This window comes from Pyrgilauda ruficollis, unplaced genomic scaffold, assembly GCF_017590135.1.
Source record: "Pyrgilauda ruficollis isolate IOZ18807 unplaced genomic scaffold, ASM1759013v1 scaffold24, whole genome shotgun sequence".
Taxonomy (NCBI): domain Eukaryota; kingdom Metazoa; phylum Chordata; class Aves; order Passeriformes; family Passeridae; genus Pyrgilauda; species Pyrgilauda ruficollis.
In genome coordinates, this window is record NW_024523648.1 from 724,563 (window position 1) to 739,128 (window position 14,566).

The window sequence follows — 14,566 nt, forward strand, 5'->3', positions numbered from 1 at the left end:
ATGCCAGTCTATACATGACAGTAGAAAAAAACCCGATAACTCCAAGTTTCTCCACTTCCACCAGTTCTTTTCCAGTTCTCAAATAACACACATATCACTCAAAAAACCTCTAGGTTGCATGAAGGTGCTGACCAAACCTCTTTGAAAGACACTCAGATTTGCTGAGCTAAGCACAAAGATGAAAATCAGAAGTGGTAAGTTAGCCTTCAAACTTCAAAAGTGGCATATAAAATCAGATACAGTGACTGACTGATGCTTAAGAGTATTGGTAGGACACAAGACCAAGGGTACCCTCACCTTCTTCCTCATTGCTTTCTCTTTATGCAGTTCCTCAACTCATTAGTACCTGTCTTTGAGAGCAAATAATGAAATACCCTTCATACTTTCCCAATTTCCCTCTTATCTGAACAAGTGCATGGCTTTCTGCTCCATCCCTTGCTCCCATTCTGATCCTGTCTTGCTACACTTCCATCAGACAGCCGGTCAGTTGGTCAGGGTATGAATTCAAGCCCTGTCCCATGTACAATTTGATTTCTAGCACCTTCTGGTCTTGGTGCGGGCCTCTGTTTTTCCAGTCCATGCCCAGACATGCTTTAGGACACTGTGTGGACCAAGGACTGCTCCCAGTAGGCAGTACAGGCAAGACTGCCATTTTGCACAGAAGGAGTTTAGCAAGGCTAAAGAGGAGGAGGATGGATTACTTGGGCATTCATCCTAAAGATACTGAGCTGTGTTTGGGCATAGATGCAGAGCACCATCAATTCCAATACTTAACAACTCCCAAACCCTCACTGTTGTGCCATGTAGCTCAGCTCCTGCACCACTACTCCCCAACACCTGACCCCTTCATTTGCCTCATCAAGATCCTTTTTCCTCTCTCTCTCTTCCCAAGCATTTATTCAGTGTTATTTGGCTCTTGGACTACAGAGACTGATAGCTTTTTCCTCCCCAGTGTGAAGCAGAAGTGGGGTGGTGGTACAGAAACTCCTTCAGAAAGCTCTGTGTGTGTGTGTGTGTATGTGCAGCTTCTGAAACAAATAAGAAAAAAATAAGTGCAGAGGAGCAGAGAGCATGCATAGTTGTAGCTAGGAAACAGCCAAGCTCCCTAAAAATCCCATGAAAGACTGGTTCCCTTTTCCTGCCTTGTAACCTGCTGATACACAGCCCAGCCCAGCTGCTGCAGCCTTGGGCTGTGCACTGTGAAGGGGCGTGTGGGCAGCAGCCTGTGTGGGGAGGTCAGAAAAGCCTTGGCTATATTAATTAGAAGAGCAGAGATGAATCCCCCAGAGAGATGAAGAGATTTAACATAGAACAGAGCACATATCCATCGTGCTACTCAAAGCTAAGACCATGGATTTAGCCACTGCAAATGTCATCTCCTTCCAAAAGTACATCTACATCTCTGATAATATTGACAGAATCATAAAATGCAACATAATTCCTGAAGGAATGTCTCAGTTTAGCTCAAACTTCTGCAATGTTTCAAATTAAAAAAAAAAAAAAAGTCAGCAGTTGTGACATAAAAAAGCTCCAAGCATTGTAATGTGGATATTTCAGTTATAAAATCACAGGGCTACCAGCTGTAGCTGTAATGAAAATAGCCTGCGTTATACCCCAAAAAGGAAAGCTTCTAAACATACCCACTGACAAGCTTACTAAAATGCACAAGTCTGCCAAGAAAGGTACTGCTGACTTAACTAGAGTTTTCCCTCAAAATCAAAACCTATCTTCGGGAAGGTAAAGAAGAACAGCCCTGACATCTAATTCATTGAACTGAGAGATTGAAATCTAACGCATAAAGAGACGTTGCCATTTCCCATTAAGTCATCTTTATTCCATAAATCCTTTCACGTGGATAAACTAGTGCCTACTTTACAAAGTGACACCAGGCAACTTTTATGATCAGGTGTTGAGAGTGGTGTGAGTGCTGGCCAAATAGTTTGGTGAGTATCTTCTGGAGTTTGTAAAATTTTCCTATATCCAGCTGCACTGAGAACATAAGGAGAAAAAATTCTGCTACAGAATACAGTCACTGCAATTTTTGTAAAGAACATTTTAAAGAAAATTAAAAGATCTGAAAGACCAATTCGAAGAATAAATGAAGAGAAAAATGTATCCTACTTATGCAAATAAAGGCCAAATATGCTGATTAAGCAGTCGCTGCTCAGGAAATGATCAGAAACATCTAACACAAGTTTATACTACTCAGAAGAAATAACTTAAGGATATGTCAGTGAGTCAGTTATTCCAAATAAATCACTTTCATGGGACAAAGGTTTCTAAAACAGAAGCAAGTAATAGTGTACATAACATTTTTGCAGAATATGTCACGCAAGTCCTGGTACATGATAAACGCTTAAACACAAAAGAGAACTGCTGCTCTTTAAACTGTAAGATATAAATAAAAAATAGCATTTGAATCTAAAACCTATACTTGAAGTGGAAAACTAAACAAAACTGCAAGTTGAGTAGCTTCCAACAATCCAGCCATTAAACAAATGGACGTCCATTATTAAATTTGGCATTGCCATTATTTATTTTAATTTCCTTGTTCCAGTTTGGGAAAATTCATCTACTTGCTGCTGATGCCAATGCAAAATTCAATTACATATGATTATGAAGTATTATGAAAATAATTTTGTGAAGTGTTGAACTGCAGGCTTCTATTTACAGGAATATCAGTAACAATACACTGTTAGTGACGCACGTCAGTGTTATCTGTGAAGTTTGGTAAATTTGCTTGACTCCTGCATTGAACAACTAGTGGAATACAAAATTTCTGACATTTTCTTAGCTTATAAGCATTACTGAGAAAAAAACAGGTGCATTAAAAATAGGAAATGTAGGCAATACCATCTAAAAGTTTCCAGTACCAAATATAGCAAGATATATGTAAACCCAAAGATTATCATGTTAATAATCATGTTAAACTCTAAAAAACTTTATAATGTTCCTCCAAGTAGAGCTCAGCTCATCCTTTTAAGTGGAGTTATTTTCTGTTATCTTATCTTGATAATACTAAGCTAATAAGACTGGAATTTAGAATTACAAAAATACCTTTAGGAAAAAAAATTCTTATGCACAAAATAAAATTAGTATGTCATTCAGGCTTTTGTTACTACACTCAATATCCTCTATTTACATTATAAATGTAAATATAAATGCATACTAAATTACTGCTTATATAAACTATGCTAGATCCACTCTTATTAACTCCTTCTTAAAAGGATAATTAATTCTCAAGCATGGAAGAGACCCTAATTAAACCTGACTTTTGCATAACTTATTAGAAAGAGTACTTTGTTTTCAGAAAGTGTTTCTAACATTAAGCATGTCAACTACAGGAGCTTTTAAGTGCTCAGTGTACTGTGCTTACTTCACTACACTGATCAGAGCTGCTTCATCAGCTCTCTGCACCCAACAATAAATCCTCTGGCCCAAAGAAAACCCAAAAGAAAAAAAAAGAAAAAATACCAAACCCAGGACTTCGCCATGTAATTGAAGAGGTTCCTACTTGTTCAAGGCCTTTCTAGAATAAAAGCTTCAATAATGAACTTTGCCCTCAGTTGCATAATTGCCACTTGATAGGGTGATTTGTACGTGCAGCTGTACCTAATGCCTCGTAAGACTAAAGCAGTTCAGTTGTGCCAATAGTTCAGCCTAACTCATGATATTCAACTTTACTGGAGTAGACAAAGGAACCTAAGTAGTATGTATAGCATGTGACTTTCAACAAACACGACTAAAATCTGTGGAAGATTTCATAAAGGGAAAATGTAAAAGGTTTGCATGGTGAAAAAATTAATGCTTGAAGGATCCCAATTCTTCTACCCAGAAAAGCTGAAAAGATTGTTTTTTACTTTATAATGGCAAATACTCTATTTCCTTTTTCCTTCCTCCAGTCCAGCTCATTGCCTTCCATCTACCTAAGCCGGAAAAAGAGCATATAAGCAGAGCAATAGATTTCCTATCTTCCAGCTTCTTGCTTTCTCTATCAATAATCTAAATTCTTTAGCCTTGCATTATGTGTGTAATACCAAGAACCCATTCCTCACTTGGCCCCTGGAGACTAAACAGAGCATTAAAAGTTAATCAGCAACACTCCTTACCACATTGAAATCCAAGTTTTTTTCAACCCACTCCTTGGCTTCCTTGAACTCCTCTTTCATTTCCATGATGTATAATGTATCAAGGGCATCCACGATTGTTGCTCCTTGTATGTTACCTGAAATACATGAAGAGCCAGTGATTTACTTTCCAACAGAAGACTTTTCAGTTAGATCTAATTAATTTAAATTAATTCTAATTTCAAAATCCAATTTCAATTAATCCAATTAAAAACTGGGTGCATAAGCATTCAAGTGGTAACTAGTAATTCACAGCCCTTACTTTGACTCCCATGCCACAACACAACATCATAATATTTAAGTATTTCTTCCACTAATGAACTTTTGAAGAGCTGTTCTAATGCACTGTATTTTCAGCCATAATTTTGCATTTTAAACCACTGATAGAACAGTTCACCGTAAAATGACACAAAACACAGTAAATCTCGGTAATTGAGAAATTCCTCTTTCTTCCAGTTTGGAATGGAAACAATCAGCTGCTTTTTTGTTTTTATAGTCAAAAATATACATAAAATTTTAAGAAGCTGGTGAGTACTGATCCCATTTTTGTTAGGAAAGCCCTTTAAGAATTACAGTGTGCACAAGATAGCACTGGGGGAGGCAAAACTTGCACACATGGATTTGTCAGCTCAGGAGGGGCTACAAGGCACTGGTTTTCACAGCAAGTTCTGGTGGTCTGCAAAAATGGCACCTTTCTACCTCTGCTAGAGAGGTGGCTAAGAGCTACCCTTGACCTAACTCTGCAAGATGGAATATCATCAGTATGTGGGTTTTGGAATGGATTAAATGTTCATCATCCTGTACTGAAAGGTTAATGCAGACAGTGAGGTTCAAGAAAACACAGTCACTCAAAATACTTTCCTATGCTTACTCCAAATTTACCTTGACCTTTTCAAAACACCATTTTTGTCTAGGAAGAGTTTCAATTCCTATTTATGGGATAATGTCAAAATTCAATTTTGACCACTCTACTAAGACTTTCATTTCTTAACTTGGCTCCCGCAGTTTTCATAATGAAAGGAAAACCACTGTTATATTTTAGAGAAGACTCTGACACAGAAGGAAACATTTAGAATTACAAAATAATTTAGGTTGCAATCAACAGAGAAAGTCATTATGTCCAATCCCTGTCTCCCTCAGCAGGGCTAATGAGTCAGGTGAATTGCTGACTACTCATTCCGGAATTGATTGTACCAGGGGAATAACAAGATAGTAGCTACAACTAATTAAGGAACTTGATTACCATCTTGTCTCTGAAATACCTGATGAAAAAGTAAACTTAATTTTATAAACTTATCAAATATCAGAATTCAATTTTTCATATTTAAGAAAGAAAGGTACTGTATCAATAAATTCTTGCGTTCACTGCCATCATGGGTTTCTGCTTCCACATGAAACAGAGAGGTGATTGGAGAGCTCTATATAGCATATATTTTATATATATATAGATATAATATATATAATTTCCTTAAATTAAGGTTCCAGGCAGAAAATAATTTTCCATTTCCACCATCTTAAGCAAAATAATATTTGAGGTTGTTACAACAGTTATTTGGTACATTTAACAGAATAAGATAGTTTCTCTATTTTAGCAGCTGTTTATACCACACATTTTTGGAATGTCACTTTCCTACTCTGAAGGAAGGACTCTCTACATTTTCCCCCAGATACTCCACTAATAAAACTGCAGCATACTTTGGTAAGAAAAACATAATATCCTCCAAGAGCTTATTTGGAACTTGGCTGCCCTTCTCTAATATTAAAGGAAAAGTATTCCTTTAAACTTGGCTAAGCAACTTATATTTTTCCTGAGCTTATGAGAAAGTGAGAGTGGAAAACTGCTGGAGGACATCTGCTTGAGATCACTACTGCATAAGCTCTGGAGATGTCTGGTAACTCCATACAACAAAAGCAGTTCCTAGTGAACCTCTACAACTGAGCTCTACTTACAGAAAAATCATCTATAACCTGATTTGCTTCAGTGGATTGTGATAGGCTCACCATGCAAAGACATTCTTTGTGATAATCCTCTTGTGATACAACTAACACCACCACTAAACAGTTAAGCTTTCAATTTTAAGGATTAGTACTTGAGCTGCAACCCACTACTAAGTCAGAAGAAAAAGAGGAGAAAATGAGGAGAAAACTTATTGAGAAATCACCCTTGGAGTCACCTACTTACTATGATTTCTTTTCCTGAATCTGGCATATGTGGCCTGCTTAGAGCACAGGCTGAAAAAAAAAAGTTAGAATCTCAAGCAGATCTTACTTCGAAATAATTTCTGCTATTATTCTGAAGGCTCCAGAAAATGGAATAAAACAATTAATGTGACACTTAGTCAAGTTTGTCTCAAACAGCTGTACTTCCGAGTTGTTGATAAAAGACAAAAGAACAGAGAAAGAGTCAGTTTAGAGGCCAGAATTATGACTTGTGAACAACTGCAGTTTACACTAAGTCAGCCAAGAGAATAACTTAAACTTGAGAGTAGTATGGAAATTGTGATGCTGAACAGTTCATTAATAACCAGTCAGACAAGCCAGTGGTGGGGCTGGGGGAAGGAGAGCAAAGAATTAAATGAACATTCCTTATTATGGGATAAGACCAAACATTTCACAAGTCTATATAAGCTATGCTTCTCAAAGCACAGCACATAAATTGTTAAATACAGTTATCACTGCTGTTCGTTCCTACACAACATTCCCAAGGAATTACACAGCAGTCATGGTCTACAAGAAGCAAAGATTATTGCTAGGCAATTATGGTACACACTCATGACACAGAATATTTGGACAAGAGGACTGTTTTCCTATATAGCTACAGTACAGCTACAAATCTGACTAACAGTGAGCACCGTGTTACAGAGTGCAAGCCAAGCTGCAGTCTCCATGGTAGAGTTTCAGAGTTGCCCTAGGCAGGAGGAAGATATCACAAACAATACTTGGATAAAATTCATAGACCTCAGATAAATACAGATATATTTTTCAGATAACTAAATAAAATAAATATACATATATACTCAAAGTAGAGAAAATGAACTTGAAACTCATAAAACATAAGCTCAAAGGAAGTAATTTTGATGATAAAAGAGATAACTAGATGTACAAGCCTACCAAAATGAAGAATTATTAGTCTCTACCAAAACCTCCAGACCATGTACTCACATATGCTCCATTTTACTTCTGTTGTTAGCCCTTTAATTTTATCATTCCTCTTTACTGACAGCATCATTTACTCCAAGGGATTAATAGAGAACACATAAAATAGCCTACTATTAAGTGAAAAGAATGCAAAAGAAATTAGTCAACACAAAATTTTCAGTAGACTACCAAGAAACATCAACAGAACTTCCTTTCCAGTTTAACACTTAAAATCTTAAGCAATGATCTGGAAAAAAAGACAAAAAATGAGTATATTGCTAACAAGATTTGTGGACTATTAACCACAACAGCTTATTAAAAGCACAGGTAGCCTATATCTCCTCCAGGTAATGCACAGTCAGTCCATTTAAAATGCATGCTTTTGAATACCTAGCAGTGCCAGTGGATGTGCATGCAAATAAAAGATTACACTAGACAATGCAGTAGCATCTCAGGACTGGGCAGCAAGAGCAGAATAAGAAGAGTGATCAGAGGATGAATAACTCTATATGAGTTTCCAGGATGCCACTGCAGGGAGAACTGCTCTGGATGTGAATGACAACCTTATTAGCACAGCTCTGTGACTGAGCTTATATGGCCATATGGTTTAAGAACCACACCTGGCTTATGGCCAAACCCTTTGGAGTGTGTGCCAAAATAAGTTCTCACTTGTCAAGCCCAGGCTTTTAGATATGGCGAGGTGGATCTGAAATAGAATACTTCAGAATCAATGCATGTTGGAGCACTTAATAGTTTAAAATTTTCTCCCATCCCTTGCACACCAAGCTTGGCATTTGAGAATACATACAGGTTTGACTAAAGTAACATTTTGATTTGTGCTGTAGGTTTCTTGGAGCATTGCTTCAAAAGCTGACTCATATCTTAGAACAGTGTTTTCCTTTATTTAAAGTTCACTGAAAAGGTTCCTATGCAATATCATTAGCAATTTAAAGTGTCAAGAGTGATTAATTATTAAAGTGTACTATGCCAAAACATGAAACTCTTGACTCAAGTACTGGCAAACCCTCAGCAATATTAACACTTTTAATTTCAGTGACTATTCACACCTGGTAAGAGTGGAGAAAGAAAAATTAATTCAATTTTTAGCAAATCTAGTTTTTCGCATGTGTAACATGAAACAATATAGTGATTTTCTAGAATGCTCTTCCAAATCTCCAGTATTTTATACATCTATGCATTTTAGAGCCAGCTCTGGTGTCTTTGAATTTGATAAAGTTTAAATCTTTTTTCCTTCATTGCTTATCTCTGTGCTTCCTGCAGAAGCCTTTGGCATCCACCACGCTTCTGGCACTGTGCTGCTCAGCTACATGTTTTGTTATGAGCCACCTTCTTTTGTTTGAACCTGCTGCCTAGTAATTTTCTATCTCCACCCCTGCCTTATAAAGGATATCACTCCCCACAAGGAACAAGAAATCCTTGTTCATCCCATCTGTGCCACTTTTTATGGACCCCCACGTATTGTTCTGGAAAGTTGTGAAGATTTACTACTTACTATGAGCTAAAGTCTGCCCGTTCTGTGTATTAACTCAGAATTATAAGTCCTGTTTCACTAAGAGCCAGCTCAAATTAGGAACATTTTCTATTTCTAAGTGCAATTATCGCCTGTTGGGAAATCCTTCTGAGTTTGTGGAACTGTTTGCAGTTTGCCATTGTCAAAGCTACTCCAAATAACTCATTTGCACTGCCAAATTTCACTTTGGTCATTTAATTTTTCAACGCTGGGATGAGTAATTTGAGAGTGTGGCCTCAGCAGTAACAGATTCCTGTGAGAGGCCAGTAATAAGCCTGAAAAATTTGTTTTAGAAATCTAAAATGACAATACACTTGTCTGTGTTGTGCAACATGACCTCCTCTCAAAAATAGCTGTGTTGAGTAATTCATCCCCCATCCTAATGTTCATCCTAATATCTGCTAATGTTATTCTTTACACAAGTTAATTTAGTTGAGATAGATATCAGGCTTACTCCCCAAATTAAAACCACATACCAAAACACAAAATTTCAAGGAATACAGCAGGAAGAGTGAAGACAAACAAGACTGTGGTGGGGGGAAGATTTTGAATCCTTTCAATTTAAATTAATATATTGTTTAAACACATGCACAATTAATTGCCTAGGCTATACTAATAAACTTAGAGTTTGAAAAAACGCATTGCTATACACTGCCAAGACAGTTTTGGATATAAATTTTGGCAGGCTTTAAAAATATTCATACACCTCAACACTCCATAAAAGAAATCACAAAAAACAGTTCAAAGTGGGAGGACCAGGATCTTACTAAATTATAGTACTTTAGGGTTTGCAGATTGTGAGTATTTACTAAATGCCTCCCTTTTTGCCTCCAGAAAAGGTCCTTTTTCACTTGGAGAGATTAATTATACTATGCCTACAAGTTACAATATCAAACTGGCAATACTGCACATGAAACACAACTTCAGATAATTAAAAAAGCCCTTTAGTTACAGTCATTTAAGTGCAGAAAACACTTCTAGAAAGAGCTCTCTGCTAGTGCAGCAACACTCATTAGTTTTAAAATTAGTTCAGAAGGCTTAGAGAGGAATAGCTCCTAGTTTGAGGGGCTCGTGGTAGAGTGCTATGAAAAAAAAGCAAAATTGTGATTTTGCCACCTTTGCAATGGGAAGGTAGATTAATAAATCTCTGCTTTAGCTAACGTTGTTAATGGTAACCTGAAACATAAAAGTTAAAAAGTAACAGCACTTACTACTTTCTACTAGGAATAGTGAGAGAAGAATTAGTACTCATGGAAAAAGTCATACCAGGAGATATGCCCTGTTTTGCTAATGAACAGATATGGCACAAACAGATGCTGAGCTATTCCAATGTATTTGATTAATCTTGAAACAGTTGTACACTTCATGTAATTAAACTGATAAGAATATTTCTGTCTTTTCAAATAGTTGCTACAACATGGTAAAATCTAACATGGCATGTACAAAGGAAATTAAAACCATTGCAGGGATGTGCAGAAAAGACATTGCCATGTCAGAGGCATGTATGTGGCACTGGCTTCAAGGAGAAATCTTTCAGTGTTTCTCTAAAAGTATATTATTCTTGGTGCGCACATGTGAGAGAAAGCACCTTCTGTTCATAATATGAATATATCTACAGTCTGCCAGTCTAAAGACTTTCTCAGCTTATCACATACACCCTTACACACACACTGCCTGCAGAACACCAGCAAGACTAAGGCAGTTCCTTGATTTCACAATTTGTTTTCATGGCCTGAGTTTAGGACAAACAAAAAAAAAAAAGTAATTTCCAAGTTCAACAAGAAGTCTTCAGCTACTGAATAGCTCTATTACTAGTATTAGTAATTTGTACAAGGTGCTAAAGCAGGGTTCTTTTCCTTCCCCCAAAATTAGAACCACTAGTTGTCCCTACCCTTTCTCCTATCAACATCCCACTGGCCATTTTCCTCTCCTCCTAGCCCTGGTATAGTGTCTCTATTTCATGATGTTATTTCCTAAGCCCATCCATGTGTAATTACACCTCTCAAAAGCCATCTTATTTTTGTCCTTCTGAGAAACACAGCATGACAGTTATGACGTGCCTTCAAGACACAGCAGTCATTATAATCTACCTGCAAAATGGAGATTGAAAGGAGCCATGCATTTATACTTGCAAAAATAAGCTTAGAAGCATATAATTTGAAAACAACTCTCCCCTCTGTACCGGGAGAGCTGTACTGTAACTTTTACAAAATAAAGCACCACACTGCAGTGGACTCTGCTGTTCCTCACAGTGAGATATAAAAGTCTTTATCCCATAACAGCCACTCCCAGTACGTGCAAAGCAATGTAAATGCAGCAATTAATTCAAAGGAGAAGTGTTTTATTACATATCAAACAGTGCCTAATGAAATGTGCTATATTTTACTGATACCAAGACTATTCGAAACTCGCATTTTTAAAACAATTGAGACCTGGCAGCAAGAAGAAAAGACAGTCTTGGCAAATTGGAAACAGTTATGATGGATGACAGTGAACTGAAGGTCTTACTTGATTTCTGAAGGCTCGGAGGAAATTCACAGGACACAGAGCTGAAGGTAACATGCTCTCCACTAATACAACTCAGAATTACCTTAAATTAGTCAACCATTTGCAATTTAAAAAAAAAAAATTTAAAAATAAGAAACAAGGAACATAAGGAAACTTGTCTGTTCTTTCATGAAGGAAAGAAACCCAACACACAAACAGATCACTCTTTTATTGTTTTATGAAAAAGGTGGCATTTGTTGAATTCAAACATGATGGTACAGATCAGATCTAATAAATCTGAGGACACTTAGAGAAACAAGGTTTTGTTTGTAATGAACAAAGGTAGTTATGGATTTGGGCAAGGGTAGGTTGTGAGGCAGACCTGCTTGTAGATATGCTGCTCTTTGGTATTCTGTAAAGCAATTCAGCAGAAAGGGACCTAATATTTATTTTGATTTGCACCAAGATCAATATGATTGAAGGGGTTTCTGAGGAAAACTCCTCAGCAATAAGATCACATACCAGATGACCATGATGAGAAACTGATCTGCATTTAGACTGACTGCCTCTTACTCCTTTAAATACAGTTTTATTTTTCAATTCGACACCTGTTCTGTTTCACAGAGAGTTGCGCCTGAAATGACTTAAACTTATGCAACATCCACAGAACTCCTGCTTAAGAATTTCACAGCTCAATACATCTACAGCTTTTTCTGCAAATCCATGCAATATTATCATTAACTCAAACCTTAGAAATGTTTATACCACTTCTGATTTCAAAGGACACTACATGAAGTGTTTTAGTTTTCAAGAAATTTTATGACATTTTGTTATACTGCAAGAAAACAGAATTCCATTAAATAGTTCCTCAGCATACTAAATCACACAACTATCATTCTTCCTGGAGACAATAAATAATTTTCATTTTTAGAGAAGAGAAGGAAACAGAAACATGATGACTCAGCCATGAAGTTAACTCAAACTACTCTGGTTTCAAGAACTCAAAAAGAAGTCCAATAACTAACTAGATAATAATTACTTATTAACATTTTTGATATTACCTTGATGTAGCCAAGCAGTGCAGCAAGATCAAAGTAGATGTTGTATTTTCCAACTTATTTCTGTAATCACAGCTGCTGTCTCTAAGCAACCTCCAAATATAGTTGGGAATTTGATAAGTGCTCTATTTAGGCTGTTTTAGGAAATGTTTCCACTTCAAGCTATCTTTCGCAAACATTCAACAAAGTAAGTTCCTGTTAAAATTAAACTAATGTATTGATTTTGTCTCAGCTATATAAATTACTCATTTTTTCAGCTTTCTGTTTGTAAAACAAGCTATTTGAATAGAAAAATTGGTGTCAATTTAATGGTTCATTTTTCTTCAAAAGTGAAGATAATGACAGTTCATGGGACTGTATTTATGCTTCCTCAGAATGCTGTTTCTCTTCAGCCCCAAGTCCCACTTGGACACCGAGGAAGTCTTGCCTCATTACACTGGATTTCTACAGTGTGCCTCTCCTACTAGAACTTTTCAGTCCCATATTTGTTCTACACTGATAACAACTTCTGCTTTATTTAACACCTCCTGTACAATATTTTGAGGTGCAAACAACAGTTATATTAATGAAAAAGAAAGCCTGATAAGGGAGTCTGGTACAAAGAAAAAAATTTTTGTAAAAAATGAAAATGAATTCCTAAGAACTGCACACAGCTTTAGCTACCTTCATGAGTGTAGAGAGTATTGTGTGTTCCTTGTACTGACTTTCTCCTCTTCCTCACCCCCACCCCCCTAGTTCCCTGCTTATTGAATGTGGCATCAATGATTTCCATAGTAAATGTTTAAGATAGGATAGTATTTATTGCAGCAAAACTATATTTTTATCATGCAGCAATGCCATGCTCCATTTATTCTCATTCAGACACTAATCTCTAAAAGTCACAGAAAGTACCTACATTTACTGTTACTTTTTACACATAACAGAAGCAAGAAACATCATGCTGCATGACAGGGAGCAGAAAGAAAACATGTTTATCACTTATAAGCTTTTCAGCTGATTTACTGTTTTATGCTAACGTCACTAAGCACAAAAATACACTGTACTCACCAAATAAATTGCTTGAATGTCCTTGCTTAGATATGGGTTTCAGTTCATTTAATCCCCACGCGTAACGCTTATAATTATCCCAGGCATGCTTCATCATCTGTAGGGAAACGAAAGCAGGATTATAATGTTGATTTAGCAAGAAGCCACAGCAAACATCACCTTGAGAATATTCTAAGTATTAAAAACATTTAATTAAATTCTTAACCAAATTCCTGCTGCATGCATTAGATCTATGAAATACTCAATAAAAAATAACAGTGGCACTGTTTTCCAGGTGGCAGTGGGATGGCTGCTTTAAGAATTACACAACTGTCCTCTACACTTTTGTTACCTGCAAGCTTATGGTCAAGACACACTCAAAAATAATTAATTTTTAGGAAAAGGAATTCATTGTGTCATATATAAATTCAATTGAGATTTTATTTCCCTTAAGCATATGTCTCAGAAACTGAGGGAAGTAACATTTTTAAAGAAGGTTTTCCCCTCAGAAGCTCTAGATTCTTCAAGGTGAACATAAAGCTTACAGTAGTTTTCAGATTCTGGCAGAGACCTGCTTACATAAAACTAGCTGGTTCAAACTCAGCACTGCTAGTAACAATAGAAGGATGGTAAAGTGGGCAGGCAGAACACCTAGAAAATGTTTTGAGGTTTTTACAATACAATCTTTTATGACTATAAATGCATCTGTAGCTACTTTCACATGTCATTTTGCACAAAGAAAGGAAAACCTTTACGACTTAACATATCACCACCAAATCATATTTTGCACGAGAAGAGGTGCACCACAGAAAAATACTGCTTTGGGAAACAGCCTTGCAGAGCCCAGCACAGAAGTGCTGTAGTAAGAGCAGGGGGCATCCACACAGAAGTCAGGGGAGTGGGTTGACTCAGGAATAGCTCACACTCTCCACCACCATCACCAGACATATCTGGTGTGAACTGTCCTTTTTCAGCACGGTCCAGGTGCATGTCCAGGAGCCCAAACATGTGGTGAGAAGAATGCACACAACTCTGCAGGCCTGGTGACAAACCACTGCCACTCCAGCAGGCCCAACACCTCCCCTTGGCAACCACCAGTTTGAACACCTGCTCAGGAATAGTCTTCTTTAAAGGTCACCACAAGCAACATAACTTTATGTAACAGAAAGAAAGATTTTGCCACCTTGCTGTTCCTCCTC

The 14,566-nt window shown here is 37.0% G+C and overlaps 1 protein-coding gene across 1 annotated transcript in view; it reads right to left on the bottom strand.

Moving 5' to 3' along the window:
• Positions 1 to 14,566, bottom strand: part of MAN1A1 (mannosidase alpha class 1A member 1) — a 139,261-nt gene that overhangs the window by 88,998 nt on the left and 35,697 nt on the right. The window contains exons 2-3 of the mRNA XM_041470100.1: positions 13,389 to 13,485; positions 4,110 to 4,225 (exon numbers count right to left, since the gene is read on the bottom strand). Of these exons, the coding sequence (XP_041326034.1) occupies positions 4,110 to 4,225; positions 13,389 to 13,485 (213 nt within the window). The remainder of the gene's footprint in view (positions 1 to 4,109; positions 4,226 to 13,388; positions 13,486 to 14,566) is intronic.